Genomic DNA, 18843 nt, shown 5'->3' with positions numbered 1-18843 from the left:
ATTTAACAGGGAGCCAGTGTATGGAGGCGAGCACACGGGTGATATGGTCATTTCAATTTGTGCCAGTGATGAGCCGGGCAGCAGCATTTAGCCTTTATGGAGAGTAAAGTGCATCAAATCAAGGCGAGAGGATATAAAAGCAACTTTTTGTAAATCAGCAAGTGACGAAAATGACTTAATTTTGGAAAATGCGTTGAGGTAAAAGAAGACAGACTTAAGCTTGACTTCAGTACAGTACTGTGCTTAAGTGGAAAAAGTAATGTGCTTTCAAAAAGACAGCAACAGATACATGCAGCTGTTATTTATCAGGTAGTGTGATACAAATTGAAAAAAAATCTAAATCTAATCGATATTCGATGTGACAGAGGTTTTTCTTTATAACAGCACACATTCTAAGATACCAAATCACCTGCAGGTTTGACTGGTTGTCCCACTGTGTAAAGTTCTTCATGACTCTGGCTGCAAGTTTGAGGTTGATGTGAAGCTGCAGAAAAATAATTCGGGACCAATCAGACGCCACCCGGATGGTTGCGCGACGGATAAGAACTTAAAGATCTAAAGTGCCTTAAAAAATATCTGGGACAAGTAAAGAAATCTTGTAATCGGCATTTATCCCATCGGACACGTGGTCCATGTGTTTGTCCTTAAAGAGCATGTCTTGAAAATTAGTTAGTGACACAAGTACCTAAGTCACATTAAAAGCCCTTGAAACGTCTCTTAATCAAGTAACAACTCTTTTACATATAATTTAACTGTATTCGTAATGCATGCTGCATATTCCTGTGGCCCTGAACCCCTTCACTCAAATTGGATTTTCTAAATTATTATTATTTTCATAGTTTTAAACTACTGTATTTTCATTGTGTGCGTACACATGTGCATTTTTTTGTTGTTGTATTGCTGAAGTTCCTCTCTGTGTTTATACAGTAGCCCATGTTGGCTGTTATTGTTTAAAACCAAACAAAGTGTTAATTATAAAAATGTGAATTTGTTTTAGAATCATATGCACAGTACAGCAGTGAGTTAAGCTACACAGGCAAAAGGTAATACGTATATTTCCTTATGTTCAACTGTGAAAAGAAAGATGTGATGTAATTGCTCAGTCTGTCCACTTGGTGTCAGCCTGCCCTGATGGCATTGTTTTCCTCCACTCAGATCAGTGGGTGGTACTGAGGTCCTGTCAATAACCTTATTCTGATTCATCGCCATTAGTTAGTGCACTGAACACATCATTTATTCATGTTACTTTACATTGAGACACTGGTACAGATTTTATCCACACTGAAGGAAGACCCAGAAATTTAAAAAAGTGCCTGATGAGGCAGAACAACATATCACATCTTGGTGGGAAATATAAAACATCTCAACCTCTATAATATCTTACTTGTGTATTAAGAGATTGGTAACGTTGTTGTAAGTTCCACCAGAACCAAAGAGAAAAAATTAAAGACAACTGTGGTCTTAATTCAACAAATACATGTCAGTGCAAAGAGGAAGTAAAATAACATCATTTAAAATATAAAATACAGTAATAATAAAATGAAAGTAGCTAAAAGTCAGATTTTTCTGAAATCCAGAGAAAGATGTAGATTAAGCGAACTACCTGCAAATGGCAAAAAGGACTTAATACATGATGTTTGTTAAACCTTGTTTTCTTTTGCATTAAATACAATCAGGATGTGTTTTTTTCCCCCCAGCAGACAAATCGAATCATCACAATCTAATGGGTTGATTCTATTTCATCTCCAATGTTATTGGATAATAAATAGACGACTGTGTTTTCAGATTTACTGCAGTTGGTGATGATTTAATTTGGAGTTAATGAGCTGTGAAACAAACTGGAGTTTGATGAAAGATGCGTCTGACGAGACTGACTGAGATGATCAGTGCTGCAGACTGTACATGGATTCATTAGGTTTACGTTAGAGGTGTCTGAGGAGCGTCTCCGGTATTTCTGGTTTGTTTGGATGTGGATTAAAAGCTCATTATTATATTTTTACTAAACACTGACTTGATGAGGCACATTACCTGCAGCACAGGACTGATTGTGACTTATTAGGACACAAATAACCTGATAAGAAGGTGGATACAGGACGAAAAATAGCAATATTATACAGATCACACTTTTTATTAGAAGTAATTATCTAACCAAGTAAATGGAGGAGGAGAAATCCCTTCACTCTTGCATACGTGTTATCAGGATTAACAAATTATTTACGTACTGTGCAAATGTTTTGGGCACTGCAGCTGTTTGGATTTTTTTTGCCCATCATGCAATGCCATCAGAGACGTGTCTGATCAGCCTCAAATTTATTCTGCAGCATGACAACGACCTCAGACATTGAGCCCGAGTCATAAACAACGACAGTGTCTTCAGTCCTGTAACAGATGGCCTGGGCCCCCGCGGAGCCCTGATCTCAACATCACAGAGTCGTTCTGGGTCGACATGAAGAGACAGAAGACAGACGTTCACAGCGGACCTGCCAAGTACCTTGAGAATGACGTGTGCAGGTGAACTTAGCGGAACTGGCGCTCGTTTAAACCCAAAGAGTGGTCACAGAAAATAGGAATTTGGTTTTACTTTTTTCAGTTTGATGCACTTTGTGTGACGTTAACTGATAAAAACTATTCATAGCATTATTTTCAAAGCAACGTCCTTTTGCACAGAGCTGTTCGTGACTTATCCTCTTCGTACTTAGGCCCTATTCTTAGGTTCCTGCTCAAAAGTTGCATGCCTAAAATTAAAAGTGTACATCTCTGCAGCTACAGGGTTTACATGATCAATCTTGGAATCTATGTAAAGGTAACACTTGTGAGATTTCTTCAGTGGTATAGATGTTTTAGGGTCAGAGTCAATGGAGAAGAAAAAAGATTTAATTTCCGCCAAACAGAAGCTAACAATTTTAGGGTGAATATCCGCTATGAAATCATGTCGATGTAGCACACAACCTCTCGCAATCCATAGCGGAACATCTGAATATTATCTGTGCCAGATTTTAAGCTAATAAAGTAAAGGAGAGAAAGTTACAGAGGTTTTAGAAGAGTAATGTTTGGGCGTAATATCCAAATCTGTGCCATTTGAGATTTCCTACTATAAAACCTATAAAACACTTAAATGTCACTATAGGTATTAAAGAGCCTGCTTAAAGCTCTCTGAATAGCACTCAGTGTACAAATGACATCACCAGCAAAAGATGGCTGCACCTGTATCCGGGATATTTTGGCTTAACCTTTGTACAACAGGAGGAAATGGAGATGCGTTGTTTCCCTTTATATACAGTCTATGGTTTAAACTAAACAGGTCAAGTATCAAAGCAAAGAATATTTTTCAGAACTTGTCTTGAACAGAGAAAAACAGAAAAAGGAAGAGGTAAAACATTGGGCAGAAAAAGAACAAAAAGAATCCACTATATGACCGTGGACCTGTAGCAGGTTTGTGACTCTTACATTTTACACTAAAGCCACATTAGGTGAGAGGTATTTTGGCCACAATACAACCCGTATTTTGGGTGTTTTTCTAAGAGCTCATTCAGTTTTACTTGTTGGGGGTTTTAAACTTCAACACCAAATAGTGGAAGTGCAAACCTGTGATATACAAATCAGGCAAAATGAGAAGTTCTGCTTATAGCCCAGACTTTCACACACACACGCTCACATACACAAAGATGTGTCTGTACTCACGGTCACATTTCATGCCCTGGTGTATCAGCCCATAGAGGAGGGAGCCACAGTGGTCACAGAAGGTGGGGCTGGAGTAAGTGTGGACCTTAAACTTGTGTTTACTCCGAGGATCCTGCAGAAGCACAAACACAGAGCACAGGAGACAAATTATTAAAGTAATCCATGTGTGGAGTTCCTGTTTCCATTAAAAACTGATTTATTACATACAGGATATTTACTCCCCTTCTTCTAAAGTCTAACCTTGCAGATAGCTCAGGTTTTCTTTCTCCAAACCTCAACTATCTGCCCAACTAAGGATGTGCTCATCAGAATGTTTCAGTCGTGCTAAACCATAATCAAAACATGTGATGTCGACTCTTCTGGGAGGAATTTTCAACAACATTTTGGACCCTGGCTGCAGAGATTTGCTTCCATTCAGCCACAAGTGCATCAGTGAGGTCGGCCAGATGCTAGATGAGAGGATCTGGCTCACAGTCCAGTTTCCAGTTCATCACAGAGGTGTTAAGGTGATGGACGGGGTTGAGGTCAGGGCTCTGCCACTTCTGCCATTAACATATTTTTATGCATCTGGCTTCGCGCAGAATGCATCGTCATGTTCAAACATCGAATATATAAAGTGGATTCCTCCATCAAGGCCCAATGGTCCCCTTAAGAATCCACATTTAAATGAACTAGATCTGGATTTTTATTTGGATCTGCACCAAACTGCAAACACTTAGAATAAACTAACAAACTAAATATCAGACCCTTAAATATGCCAAATTTTTTCATTAAGATTCATGAATAATTATCTGAGAAGTCAAGGAAACGCCCCATCTCTCCATGTTAAAGAAAGTGAAAAAAAACCTGCTTCCACCCCGTGATCCAGATGTGCATCAAAATGTAATGGACTCTTCCCTGACACATAAAACACCCTTCCACTAAGTTTCATGGAAATGCTTTCAGGTGGTTTTGTGTAATCCTGCTGATAAACAAACGGACAGGGGTGAAAACATAACCTCCTTGGTGGAGGTAAAAAAAAAAAAAGGCTTCATGCCATACTACATTAGCGCCACCTTACAATTGCCCTCCGGGGACAAATAAAGTTGTTTTGGATTGAATTTAGCATCAACAGTAATGTTGTTAGCAGGAGATTTCCACATTTCCGACTCAAACCTGGAAGCTGCATCGACCTCGGATATTTTGAGAATAAACCTGTACTTTCTGTCGAGTCATGATATCAGGGCCAGTTTGTTACTTTACAGGAAATTAAGAAATGAAGCTCAGCTCAGGTCAAAGTTCAACACATTTTTACTTTCCACACATCCATGCTCTGTTTAATGCACTGCAGACATCTCTGCCCTGAACCAACACGCCACACACACACAGAACAACATAAACACATAAACTAATTTTTCATAATGTTAATACAACAAAAGCAAAACTGTCTATTTCGTTCATCTGTTTCATATTTTTGATGCCTTTAAATATATCATCCATTGCAACATAGAGCAAGAACCAAAACGCTGTGAGAGAGAAAATGGAGCAAGTGAGTCTGCAGGAAGTACAAAAATAGGAAACAACTAAAAGGCTTTGGTGACAAAAACAAAGACAGAAATCGAGATTCATTAACATCAAGGAATATGGTGTGTGTGTGTGTGTGTGTGTGTGTGTGTGTGTGTGTGTGTGTGTGTGTGTGTGTGTGTGTGTGTGTGTGTGTGGTGTGCGTGTCAATGAGAGATATTGGCTCATTAACCTGAGGCAGCCAGGCAGCACATTTTCTCCTTACTGACATGTCTCAGGGTGATTTGGAGCCAAAAGGTCAACAGGGAAGTGCACGTGTGTGTGTGTGTGTGTGTGTGTGTGTGTGTGTGTGTGTGTGTGTGTGTGTGTGTGTGTGTGTGCTTTTGCGATCCTTGTGAAGACATTTCTGCCATAAAACCCAATTACAACCACTTAGATCTGTCTTTTTGTCTGTATCTGTTCAAATGACTCTACAGTAGACACAGGTTTTTTTTATCTGCTTTTTATATAAGATAAATATAATATTTAGATATAAAACTTCTATTTCAGAGAAGAGTTTGTAGGTTGAGACTAAGGTTAGAATTGAGAATCAGGTTAGGGGGTCATAGTCCTCATTGGACTGAGGGACAAAAATGTGCATGTGTGTGCATGTGTATTCATTAAGCAGAACACACACGGAAGTGCACGACAAGGACAAACCAAAAGTTGTGACAGTGCTGATCTTGCAAACGTTATTAACAAGCATCATTAGAATCACTAACCATGAGCACAATGAATATTTAACACAGACACAAGTGGAGGGATCTGCTTCACCGTTCATCCCCATAAAATATTTTTAAAGCCTGACTACAGATAAAAAACTAAGAAATTAAATAAGGAAAGCAGTTGGAGTTGTGTTTGCATGTTTGTACTTACGTCTGACGCTGGTCCCTTGTCGGCCCCCGGACAAGAAAAGGTGACAAACTCATGACAGCGCTTATGGACTACAAAACAGCACACTGTGGAGACAGAGACAGAAAAAATCATTATCAACTCTGCAACACAACACAACAGCAACAAAGACATGATTCAATATGTCAATTATGTGACATTAGTCACTGCACAATAAGCTCCTCATATTTCAGCAGTTTGCATCCGTCCGGTCTTTTGCTTTTCAACGTCTATATTTAGTTTTTATTGCTTCAGTTTAGATGATTTTAAATTTAACCGCAGTGTGGTGCTGGGACATCTCATTATCACACCCCAGAAGATTAAAGCTGCAACAGGAACCTTCCCACGTTGGCAGCTCCAAATGGCAGCAGGCTCCTGCTGCAGGCTCCTCCTGCCAAGCACCTGATGAGACTGTATGTTCCTGCTCACTGCTTCAATCATTCAGCACAGACTGACTGAAATAAACACCCGGCACACTCCCAGCCTAATATAGTACAGGGATGCTGGTCCACTTTCCAAGGAAACTGCAAGGACCAAAAAACGCTTAAACGGAAGCTCAGTCGCTGGTGATGAAGACAGAAACACACAAAGGACAGTCAGGCTTTTAGAGAAGTCTACATTGTTCTTGTCAGGAGATGTGCATGGGTGTAAAAAAGGCGACTGGACTGAATCTTGAAGACGTTTCACTTCTCATTAAGCTCAGTTCCGTACTGAAGTGTGAGTCTCTCTGATGAGACGTGAGACATCCTCAAGAAACTCAAGGGAATCCAGTCGCCTGTGTGCAGCTCCTGAAGAAACCACAACCTGGACGACTGATTCTTCAACACGTACTTTTGTCTGAACGCATGGGACAAAGTTGGATTTACTTAAATTCTGCCTTTCAAGCTGCAATTAACTCAAAGTAATAATAATACATTTATTTGCTGTAGCATCTTTCACAGAAATAAAATTCAGAAAGTGCCACACAAAAAACAAGGACATAAAACATACAACTAAAAGACTCAAGACACAAACGCCTAAATTCAATGAAAATGCCCACATCAAGATCTCGCCATTAATTCACAAAAACGTCTAAAAGCTCTCGATCTTGCAATAATATCCTGGATCTGCCCCTTAATCAAATCTGCTCCAAAAGACAATGAGTTCACATCCTTCAGTACAAATCCTTCCACCAAGTTTCAATAAGAATGGTCCAGTAGTTGTTGTGTAATCCTACTCAATGCATACAGAGACAAACAACCATTCACACTTTACAGTCTCCAATTAACTTAACCCCAATCAACAGGTCTTTGGACAGTAGGAGGAGAGAAAACTCCCATTGACACGAGGAGAACATGCAAACTCCTCACAGACACAGAACCGGGAACCTTCACCGTGCGCTGCCCCGTTTATCTGAATCCTCTCCAAAATGTAATGGGTTCTTTCTGGGGTCACATCCCCACAGCTTCACAAAATGTAATGGAAATCGGTTCCGTAGTTGTATTTAGAAATCCTCCTAACTTACAAACAAACACTGATGAAAACAGAACCACCTTGGCAGAGATAATAAAAACCGAAGCTACAAGATAAAAGTGAAAGAAAAAAACATTTAATACAGACACAGTCGACCACAGGTAACCGTGACAACAAAGAACAACATGATACATCTCAGAGTGAAACAATGGTCAGTTTGAACAGAGGAGTCTTCAGTGGTTCCTACATGTAATTTACATGATGAAGAGGATGTCTGGGCCTGTTTTCTTCAAGTGGTTGATTCAAATTGCTGGTTGAAGAGTCCTGAGTTTAATAATTTCTTCACTGAAGCATCAGAATTTTTTCCGCCTGCGTCATTGTCCACAGTAAAGTGTGTGTGTGTGTGTGTGTGTGTGTGTGCGTGTGTGATAAAAGCTCAGACAGGCTGCAGAGTTTTACAAAACAAGTGAAAAGTGTCTGAGGTTTAATTTAACTTTGAGCAACTTCCCCCATTTCAGATGTGGAAAAAAAAAAGTAAATGAAAACCTGAAGTCACATGTTGGTTTTAGATGGTTCACATGACTTTACTACAAGTGTTGACTACTACAAATGATCAATAATAATGATTCTGAGAGATTAATACAGCCACATGCGGTTGTAAGCCATGTGAAAAAGTAAAATGTGAAAAACAATCACATCACCCATGTGTTTTACTTTAAATGATAAAATAATTCAAATGAGAATGTCTGGGAATCAGCTTTTTTACTCCTGCTGCTATTTTAATTGCTTTATTTTTACTTACTGCTTCGCTTTAATAAGACATCACCTCTTTTTTAATTTGTGCTTTTATACAGTTTTTAATGTTTTTCATGCTCCTTATCTGTATTTTTCATGTTTTTATTTTGGTTAACTACAATATATCAAAGACCCAGAGAATCAAAAACACCAAATGTTTTCAAATGCAAGTTTAATCACAGATTCATTTTGGTTCTTTTCTCTGTTTTACATGTTTATATATTAAATATTATTAGATTTTGTACCATTTTTTGAATAAAACATTTTAGACACCAAACGATCAATTGAGAGAAGAATCAGCAGATTGATCAATAAAGATCCGTAGTAAAAAGTGAGCAGTGGAGTAGTGAGTCACTTCCTTCAGTGGGGGACGGTATGTTTGTGATCTATGATCTAAAAGACTGATCCATCTGAGCCAAGATCAGAAAACTGCACTTTTTCTCACTCTGGGTCAGATGGAAATAAAAGGACAATCCATCCCTTTAAATTTTGATCAGCCACATCTACAGATGAAGTCATGAACAAGACCAACACCAGAACTCCATTTAGATAAATAGGGCAGATGGACTGCAGCTTGACTTCCCAGTCTGCTTCCTGTCGCTGGTGGACTTCTACAGAAAAATCGTACTACTTACTTCCACTTTACAATGACTTGCAGTTTCTACTAAAAATGGGATTTTTAAGATGTCGATACAGTTCAAATGTCTACCAACATGATTATAAAACATATTAGCACACATGCTGAGTTGAAACACCGGGGGCTTCACATTTAAAAAAAAGGACAAAGCTAAGCGTGCGCGCACGCGCACACACACACACACACACACACACACACACACACACACACACACACACACACACACACACAGAGAGAGAGAGAGACATTACGCTCTGGTTTAATCTTAATTATTCAGAATCTCGTTACATTTTCATGAGGCACCGTGGCAACTGCCGGCATTTTCCTCGGGTTTCTAGCAGTTAAGCAACAGAGAGCTTATGTTTGCATATGTGTGTGTGTGTGTGTGTGTGGGGGGGGGGTCACATCAGTGGACACCCAGACGAGCAGTAATTTCATTTGGTGCAGTTTTAATTCAAAGTACAGACCAGAGATGACAGTAGGTTGGTGTGAAGATGGTAAACGGGGTAGACCTCTGTGAGCAATGAACACAAAGTAAAAGGGAAGAGTGGTTTTAAAAAGAGGAAAGAACAAAACAAGACAGAGACAGACGACAAGAGGAAAAGAAAGTGAATAAGAAATAAAGTCAAACAGAGAAATAGAGTTTGTGTGTGTGTGTGTGTGTGGGCAGGAAGGGATGGGGCACAGCTGGGTTTGAGGCGATGTGAGGGGGTGGAGAATTAATTTGTGTGTCAGAGAGAGAGAGAGAGAGAGAGAGAGAGAGAGAGAGAGAGAGAGAGAGAGAGAGAAACAGAGCAGCAGAAAACCCAGAGAGGAATGCAGTCTCACTTTACAGCTTTTTGTTCACAAATCTGCTCCGTCATTCACATGCACACACCTGTACGAGCGCACACACTTGCGTGTACACTACTGAGAGACAGGCCCAGTGACCTGCCGAGGACGTCTTTCGCCCTGTTGCCTAGCAACCAGGCTGAGCCGTACAGTCGAGTCTACACTCGCCACCTCGTTTCATCTGACTGACGGCGTTAACAGCAAATCGGAGCCGATCCGAAAGCCGTTCCTGCCGCGAGCTGCCAGGACGACAGCGGGCCGACAGTTTCACATCAACAGGAGCACCAGGAAGTTCCTCCATGTTGGATGACTACCAGCCCGCAAATCACAGATGGACGCACTTGTAATCACCACTCAGGCCTCAACATGCTCAAATACACTCAACCACAAAGATAAAGCCCTGCTGCTGAACTGCTCTCTAAACACTCCCAACAACTGCTCCGCTCGAGTCATATCGTTCTCGACCGCAATTCAGAGGAACCGAGACGGAAACTAGGATACTCAGAGCGCACACGTACGCCAAGGTCCCTAAAAGTCCCCTTAGATCCAATCAAGCTGCACCGAATGGCACACACTCTGAATGTGCCTTTTTCATCAATATCCATGAATTCATCCCTGAGATATTGTCATAAACTCCTCTTACAATGTTTGTTGTTTGAGAAAGTGAAACCTGGATCTGCCCCTTTGACCAGATCCGCAAAGTAGCTTGTTTTTCCAGACACATTCTCCCCAGCCACGCTTTCCAGCTCTTCGGGATCCCAAGGCGTTACCAGATCAGATATGTAATCCCTTCAGCGAGTTCTTGACCTCCAACGAAAGGCACCTTGGAGGCATCCTGATTAGATCCCTGAACCATCTCATCTGTCCTCTGACGACGTGAAGGAGCAGCGCTTCTACTCCGAGCAAATCCCAGACGTCCAAACAGAAACGGAAAAAGGAAAGAAGCCTGGTACCAGCCACTCATATATGCAATCTTGTTTGTTTTGCTCAATTGCTATTCCCACATTACTGCTGACGCTGCACCGACACGCCTGTCCATCTTGCGCTGTATTGAAAATGCTTTTAATAAATCTTCATGAGTACAGCTCGAATGCAAATCATATTCATGATTGGATCAACGAGTTGCAATGCATGTCCTCGCCTTTGAGCATGTTCTCTCTATGAAGAGGAACAGAACGCACACAACTGGGAGGAGACCCCGGGGTAGACCCAGAACTCTGTGGAGGGATTATGTAATCTGTCGGTCCTGGGAGCAGCGGCGAGATCCCACCAGAGGAGCTGGAGAGCGTTGCTGAGGAGAGGGATGTCTGGAGCCCGCCTCGACCCCGGATCAGCAGAATTAAATGGGTGGATGGAATCAGAGCTACGATTTGAAGTGAAGAGAGTTAAAGTGACTGGTTAACTGTCCATTATGTAACATGGGTCATTCAGTCCATCCTGACATTTCTCAGCCAGTAAATAGCTGTTAGTGAAAAATTTGTGTACGGCCAAAATTTGCCTGTTTATACAGGTAGAGCGAAAACAACTTATCACATTATATATTATTAGAGACCTGACACATTTGGGTAATTACAGATAACAACACCAGAGCCTGATCGATAGATCCTTTGCCAATAAACATGTTATCATTATCTACCTTTGTTTGCTGATATGAAAACTTTTATTTTACAGAACAACACAGAAAATATGTGCATTTATCTAATGTAATTATATGTACATCTTATTTTTTAATTATCTTAATACAACACTTGATTGTATTTGTTTTCTTTTTATTCATAATTTTCTTTTTAAACAGTAATAGGCCAAGCCTCAATTACATGTCTTTGTCATAAGGGTCTGCTTACGCCATTTTTGGAAAAGAAGATATAAACAGAATTAAAATGAAATCCTTTACTCTTAAAGTCCATGTCGGTTGGATTTTTAGGAGCTTTCTGTGTTTTACTCCAAATCTTTGTTAATTAAATAGCTTTGGATTTTTTGACAGTAGCTTTTTGAGTTAAGCTGCTTTTTGAGCTAAAAGAAAAATATAAAATATATGAATCTATGAGAAAAGTTATAAGAGTGTTTAAAAAAATAAACAAAGCAAAGTCCAAACACTGGTTCACGTCTGACATCGATCTGTTGTCATTTGAAAGGTGTGTTGAGTATTGAAGTCATTAAAGGACCTCGCTGAACAACAAGGACGGAACTGTGGACAGACGTTCTCTTTAAAGCTTCTTTTCTCCCGTCACTCTGTGGTTTGTGGACGGTGTCACTAACGTATCTTGTGATCAATACTTTGGACACGCTCGCCTGTCAAACAGTCAATAACAGAGATACTATTTCAACTGTACATCGATGATGTCAGCCGCAGCCTTGAGCCAATCAATGGCAGCGACACTCAAAGTGATAGAAATACACAGTTTTCTTTTAGTTACTGTTTGTTGGAATGATGCACAAAAGCAAGTCATTCATATTTCTCTTGAAAAGAATATTCATATGTTTGTTGAGGCCAGTGGAGCGTGACGTGAAAAGTCACTCTAGTCAACTTTTAGTTATGGAATTATACAATAAGAGAAACACATCTGCCTCATAAAAACAGTTCTGATGAGAAGATTTCTATATGGTCCTGACTGAAATATCTCAGCAACTAAAGGACTTTCAGGTTCAGCACCGTCATCAGGTTAAAAGTTTGCCAAGTGCTTTGGTTTATGACCAACTACTGCAAAACTATTGACATTCTCTTCAGCCTCAGCTCATTTTGTGTTAATTTGCAATACAAATAGAGTTGTTACGAAGAGGGTGAACTTAATAAACGTTACACCAGCTTAACTCTGTGAACATGAAGCACGATGAACTCAAAGCACTGCTGTGAATCTCTAGTGAGACTTTAGACTCTTATTGTTTCAAGTGTCTCCTTTCAAATAACATCCGGATGAGATTTTAAATACATTCCTTCTGACTAGGGCTGACCTGAATGCCTCAAAACCTTGACCTTTGCCATGGTAATCAACATCATAATCAATATTTCAAAGTAGTTTGTTCTCAGTATGAAAAAAGGGGATTTTGCTTTAAAACCTCCCGTCAAACTAGCCCACAGCCCATGGGATGTAATAACCGAATAGATCTGTAATCAGCATGTAACTGTCTTGGATCTCTTTTTGACAGGAAATGACAGGAAGTGAACTTCCTCTTTTTCCTGTTTGAACACCAAATATAAGAAAAGGAGAAGGCAGGAGACAATCAAGAAAATTATTTACGTCCAGAAGAGGTATTCAAACACACCCACGGAGGAAAGCTCTGTCACACTGACACACTAAGTAAATAGTGTATATCATTGAAGCACATAAACAAACACACATACACACAGTATCGTCCCCACAGGCCAGAACAAGTCTGCACCAGATGTCTGACATTCCTCCAGACCAACACAAGAGTGCTGGTGCTGATGATGTGTGTGTGTGTGTGTGTGTGTGTGTGTGTGTGTGTGTGTGTGTGTGTGTGTGTGTGTGTGTGTGTGTGTGTGTGTGTGTGTGTGTGTGTGTGTGTGTGTGTGTGTGTGTGTGTGCCCACATCTACACCCTTCTTGTTCTCTTTAACACACCACAGTTCACTCACTGTTTCTTGTTTACAAATTGCATATTTCTGTCATATTTGGTAAAATAAATTCCACTGACTGAAAATTTAGGAACATTTCAAAAGGACCCAAAGTTTAAGGTATCTAGGTTACATATAACCACGGCCTCCACACTTTTAGATGACTCTATTTCACTGTGTATCTTAACGTTAAGTTGAAACACACTCATCAAATCCTGTAAAAACACTGTCCAACCTAAATGTCTCCAGCTGTGGCATCTTATCGCTGCCTTCTTCTACAACACATTCAAATAAACCATAACAGTGGGATTGAAAACATATTCTTGACCTTGGACACAGTGATGCAGCTGAAAGCTCCACAATAGCTGCTGATGTAAGGTTGTTTTCGCCAAATGCTTCCTCCAAGGTCAAAAGGAAACTTCCAGTCTCAACATTTAAGCAAACGTGGACGAGAAGTCCTAAAATGCGGAACAGCTATAAAATCCCCCTCTGTGGACTTTCACAGAAACGTCTGTTACCAATAATTCTTAAAGAAAAGCAAGTGATAAGACTCAAGCTGTTTTTCTCTGTTTTCTAGATGTCGGTATAGTAATTTTCAGGTTAAAGTTTGTCGAGCATGTTTTGTCTTAAACTGCACTTTCAACACCATTTAAATGTCAAGTGTGAAAATTATAATAACTACACATTGTGATATGTATCAAACAGATATCAAAGCTGTTGAATCAAAAGTTAAGAATCAGTTACTTTTCATTCCTGTGTCATGTCAAGCATTTGGCCTGTTGCATGTCAAAAGATGTCTTTTTTTTTAATTCCAAACAATACAGTAAAACTTCTGGTCTTCTGACAAAACACTAATCAGTCAACTTCTTATCCACATAATTTCAGTTCACATATATTTTTTAAATCAACTTTGTACCACGTAGGAGAAGAAAGAAAAACAGCAGCTTATACTACTTTTATCCTATATGACTACTTTTATCCTACATCTAGCTACTTTTATATTGGATGACTTCTCCATCTTGATTTTTTTGTATATTAACAAATGAGGAAACATCCATTTGTTTTTTTATCTTCTCAACTTTATACTCTGGGTCCATTTATTTATACATTGCACTGCATCTGTATTACCTTGTTTTATGTCTATCTCATCTATCTCATGCACTCAGATTTACCTTGTTGTTCAAATCTGCTCTTCAAAAACTCAACTTGGCTACACATGTTAGAAAACAGCTCTTCAGAAAGGTCAAACTAAGGATAAAATGCATCATTGTGAATACAGACATGTTTTTAAATGAACGGGACTCAAACTGCTCTTTACTAAACAATAAAGCTTTCCTTCATCCTGCACATCAACAGATTAGTCCGATTATCTGAGGTGAAGATTGCTCTGACCCATATTTGGAAATTACATAAGCGTCACTGTGAATACCAAACATCCCAGACAACCTTTTATCCTGTTCACAACGTCTAAAGTACTTCCTGTCCACTAATCACCAGCGATTCTATCAAGTTGGACTCATTTGCAGCCCATTCCTCACATTTCTCATCCAAACAACCAAACTTTTCAAACAAATGCAACCCTTCTCGTTGAGTTGTTAAACTGATTTCTTAACTTTGTTATATCACTTTTCTCCAGCTTCAACTTCTTATCATTTTATCTCCAACTCTTCTCATGAGAAGGGGAACAAATAAACAAGGTTTAAGCCTTTGAGAGGCTGAAATCTGCAAATATTTGTTTATGTAGATATATTAGAATTCTGAATAAATATTTACTGTTCAAGGCAACCAGGTGAAAACAAGAACACTAGATAGAGTCATCAAAATGAAATAGTTTCATGTAGTTTAGATAAAACACAATACACCAAATTTAGCCAAAAGTATTGGCAAGAATTGATCAGGTTGCATTGTGCAAATAGTTGTTGTCATCAATTAATTGCCTTGGCTATAAAACAAAAGAACAAAAATCTATAAAAAAATCTATATATTATAATATAAGACCAAAAAAAACACTGAGTTTTCCCACTTGAGAACCAAACTTCTGAAATGTTTGCTCGGAAAATAATCACATAATCGATTATAATCTTTTAGTAAATAAAGCAGTTGATTAATTGTGGCATTGCTAAAAAATGTAATCTTAAATTCAAACATGACAGCTGGTTAAAATCAATCCATGAGATGTGGTTGAAAGCTCTGGAAAAAAGCCAGTAAGTGAACCTTGAGTTACAGATTTTTTATCAAATGTCGCCAATATCCCTTCATTTTAACCTGAAATGACTATATTATTGCTTCCTGACATATTTTAGACATATCTACCTCCCATAGGAGCTTTGATCACTGCCTGATAACACAGCAAACAGCCCTCCGACCAGTTTGCTGTATGACAGACGGTCAGTAAATCTAAGAGTTATCAGTTAACTGTTGGAAACTAACCACGAAACCCGACCTGACAGCGGCTCGACCTGTGCACAGCTCGGATTGGTCCGGGCTCTCTACACCTGCGTGTGCTCTGCATGATGTGTTACAGCTCAGGGCAACACACCACACACACTACTTCAGTACTGGAGACTGTGCACAAGAAAAGTGTTCGCTCTCTCTAAAAGCCCCTCAGTGCATTTCCTGTATCACTCCCCCCCCGAGCTGCAAACAGGCCTGCAGCCCACAGAGTCAAGGGGAACTTCATCGTTTTACTGCTTATAAATAAATAAATAACACAACCTCACACGCAATACTTCACACAACCCTTCACCATCAATGAAGTCTTACGCAAGAGCCCAATGTGGACCCTTGAGCAAATATTCTTCCTGGACCTCACATGGGTGGTCACACGCCAGAGGAGTTAAGGTGGGTGTCGGACATGCATTGGCGAGGAGGAGGAAGTGATACTACAAGCACGGCGACAGCATTTGCTGCAGTACAGTTAGCGTGCATGTGATGGAGGGGTGTCACTATGGTGCCGCAAAGGGGGCTGTTTATGAAACCATTTCGTGCAGTGGTCCGTGTCTAGACGCCCACCCACCCAGTTGCCACGACCAGCCGCCCACCCACAGACACACATCGCCACCCGCCCACGCACAAACTCAACCGTTTCACAAATCCAATCAGATGTCAGGCTGGAGAAAAAGCTCGTGGAGTCTAACTTCCTGCTCGGTCCTCCTCCCCTCGGCCAAAGCCAGACATCTCAGCTTTCACCTCTCCGCCGACTCTTCTACTCTTACATCCTCACACGGTCTCTCCTGCCTGAGCCCGTTCGAGTGTTCTCACTCTCATCACTGTTGGCAAGCATCTGCTTTGAGTTTGACACCTGCCTGCCAACAACAACAACACGCCGTCAACCAACGGGCCAACAGGTCACTCTCGACAGTGAGCAGACCTGCGGCCCTCAACACAACAAACACAACACAAACACCAACACTTCTTCAGGGAGCGAACATCCGTCCACACACCCACAGCCATATGCAGCAGCAGGATTTGTGAATAAGCTACTGCTCTTACCTTGGCACTGGAATCCCTGTTTCCCAAAGCCCCTGTGGAGAGAAGACAGGAAGGTGAGATTTGGGAGTGTAGGGGGATCAAAACATGACAGTAACTCGTGCACACAGTAACTCGTACAAAGTAGTTCCACAATTACGATTATTAATCAATCAATAAGTACCTCTGCCAGGGAGGTTATGTTTTCAACACCTGTCCATTTGTTTGTTTGGTTGCTTTGTTTGTTTGTGACCAAGATTACACAAAAATTACAAGACGGATTTCCACAAAACTTGGTGGAAGGTTGTGGTAAAGGTCAGGGAAGTACCAATCAAGTTTTGGTGCAGATCCGTGTCAGAGGGCAGATCCAGGCCTTTTTTCTTAATGGTTTATGTGCAATATATTTCACTGTACATAGTCCATACTGTCCATTCTGTCCATACTGTATATAATAGTGTAGTATTCTATTTATATATTTTTTATATTTCCTTACACTTATAATAGGGCTCGGAGATTATTTCAAACTTTTAGCTCGATTACAATTACTGAAGGATTCTTTTATTACCTTTACTGAATGTGAACTTACAAAAGTGAACTTTTGGGCCATGGCAGACATATAAGCTGTACTTCTAGATTCCCCTTTATTTGACTGAACTGAAAGTTTTATATAAACATATAGTAACATATACTCAATACATTGGCAAGTTGAGCATTTGAATAGCAACCTGTTAACAACAAGGCAACTCAAAGTACTTAAGATAAGGCATTAAATGCATTAAGAAAAACAGAAGGTAATAAAGACACAAGTAGGATCTAAGAGAATAGAAGAAAAATCAAAAATGGCATAACTATCTCACAGTTGTGAAACATTTATAAACTGAAAACCCAACTATCCAGTTCACATTGACACGCGAGGAAAAATGCTCATATCTCCTGCGGGGCTGACACTTGAGAAGTGATTTGAAACACTTCAAATAATCAAACCCCTCAATGGACCGATCGATTAATCGACTGATCATTCCAGCCCAGGCACAGACACCCGATCCCACACATGGACGCACAGGTCCTCCCGCACCGCTCAGCAGCAGCAGCAGCAGCAGCGGGGCCCTGCGTGTCTCCAGCTGCATTCCTCCACCAGACCTCCACCAGACCTCCGCTGTCAGGGATGGGTGTCGGGTCGATGCGGTACCGCCGAGCAGCAGCAGCCGCAGAGCAGAGGCTGCAGCTCGGCGAGGCACCACCGGCACCGACGGGCCCACGGTGCTGTCGCATTGTGGAGGTCCGGGGGGGGGGGAGAGAGTGGCGCATCGCCGTGTTTTTGACAATGACAGTGGGTGAAGGACTGCGGTGTCTGGGAGGGAGAGAGGGAGCGAGGGGGAGGCCGACCAGAGCCGCAGCAGCAAGTGAATCACCTGTGTCCTTACACACACACACACACACACACTCAGACAGACACTCAGACACACACTCACCAGATGAAGTCCGTGCAGTGGCTGCAGAACGTGGGCTGCTTGAAGAAGCGCGCGATGAACTTGTGGTTCTTCACCTCGTGCACGTTCTTCTGGCGGAGGGCTCCCTGGCGGGCGAAGCCGCGCGCGCTCTCCGGTGCCTCTCCGTCGCTGCTGGGGTCAGCCATCTTTAACGAGGAAGCGGCGGCGGCGGCGGCCCGAGAGGAACGAACGAGGGGTGACGGGAGCTGACGATGGAGGCAGCGGCGGAGAGCGAGTCTCGGTGCAGGTGCCTCCTCCTCCTCCTCCTCCTGCTCCTCCTCTCCGCCCCTCTGGCCGCCTCAGTGTCGCTCGTGCTCTCGGTGTGTTTTCGGGGCTGCGTCCACAGCTCGCGCTGCTGCTGCTTCTACCGGCGGGTCCCCGAGCCGCGCGCTGCAGCCTCCCTGTTACCACCACTGCTCTGTGGGGGTGTGTGTGTCTCCGTGTCTGTGTGTGTCTCTCTCTCTCTCTCTCTCTCTCTGT

General features: G+C 41.3%; 1 protein-coding gene across 5 annotated transcripts in view; it reads right to left on the bottom strand.

Moving 5' to 3' along the window:
- Nucleotides 1-18843, bottom strand: part of LOC118121712 (protein kinase C beta type) — a 32010-nt gene extending 13167 nt beyond the window's left edge. For 3 of the 5 annotated variants that reach the window (XR_004698392.2, XR_004698391.2, XM_035177793.2), the window contains exons 1-4: nucleotides 18346-18843; nucleotides 16898-16929; nucleotides 6100-6182; nucleotides 3682-3793 (exon numbers count right to left, since the gene is read on the bottom strand). Coding sequence is in view for 3 of the 5 variants with exons in the window: in XM_035177793.2 (XP_035033684.1) it covers nucleotides 3682-3793; nucleotides 6100-6182; nucleotides 16898-16929; nucleotides 18346-18509 (391 nt within the window). In the remaining 2 variants the exon portion in view is untranslated. The remainder of the gene's footprint in view (nucleotides 1-3681; nucleotides 3794-6099; nucleotides 6183-16897; nucleotides 16930-18345) is intronic. The other 2 variants (XM_035177785.2, XM_035177775.2) reach the window with 2 other exon arrangements.

The sequence above is a fragment of the Hippoglossus stenolepis genome, chromosome 2, assembly GCF_022539355.2.
Source record: "Hippoglossus stenolepis isolate QCI-W04-F060 chromosome 2, HSTE1.2, whole genome shotgun sequence".
Classification (NCBI taxonomy): Eukaryota; Metazoa; Chordata; class Actinopteri; order Pleuronectiformes; family Pleuronectidae; genus Hippoglossus; species Hippoglossus stenolepis.
This window is presented reverse-complemented; position numbering and strand designations above follow the sequence as displayed.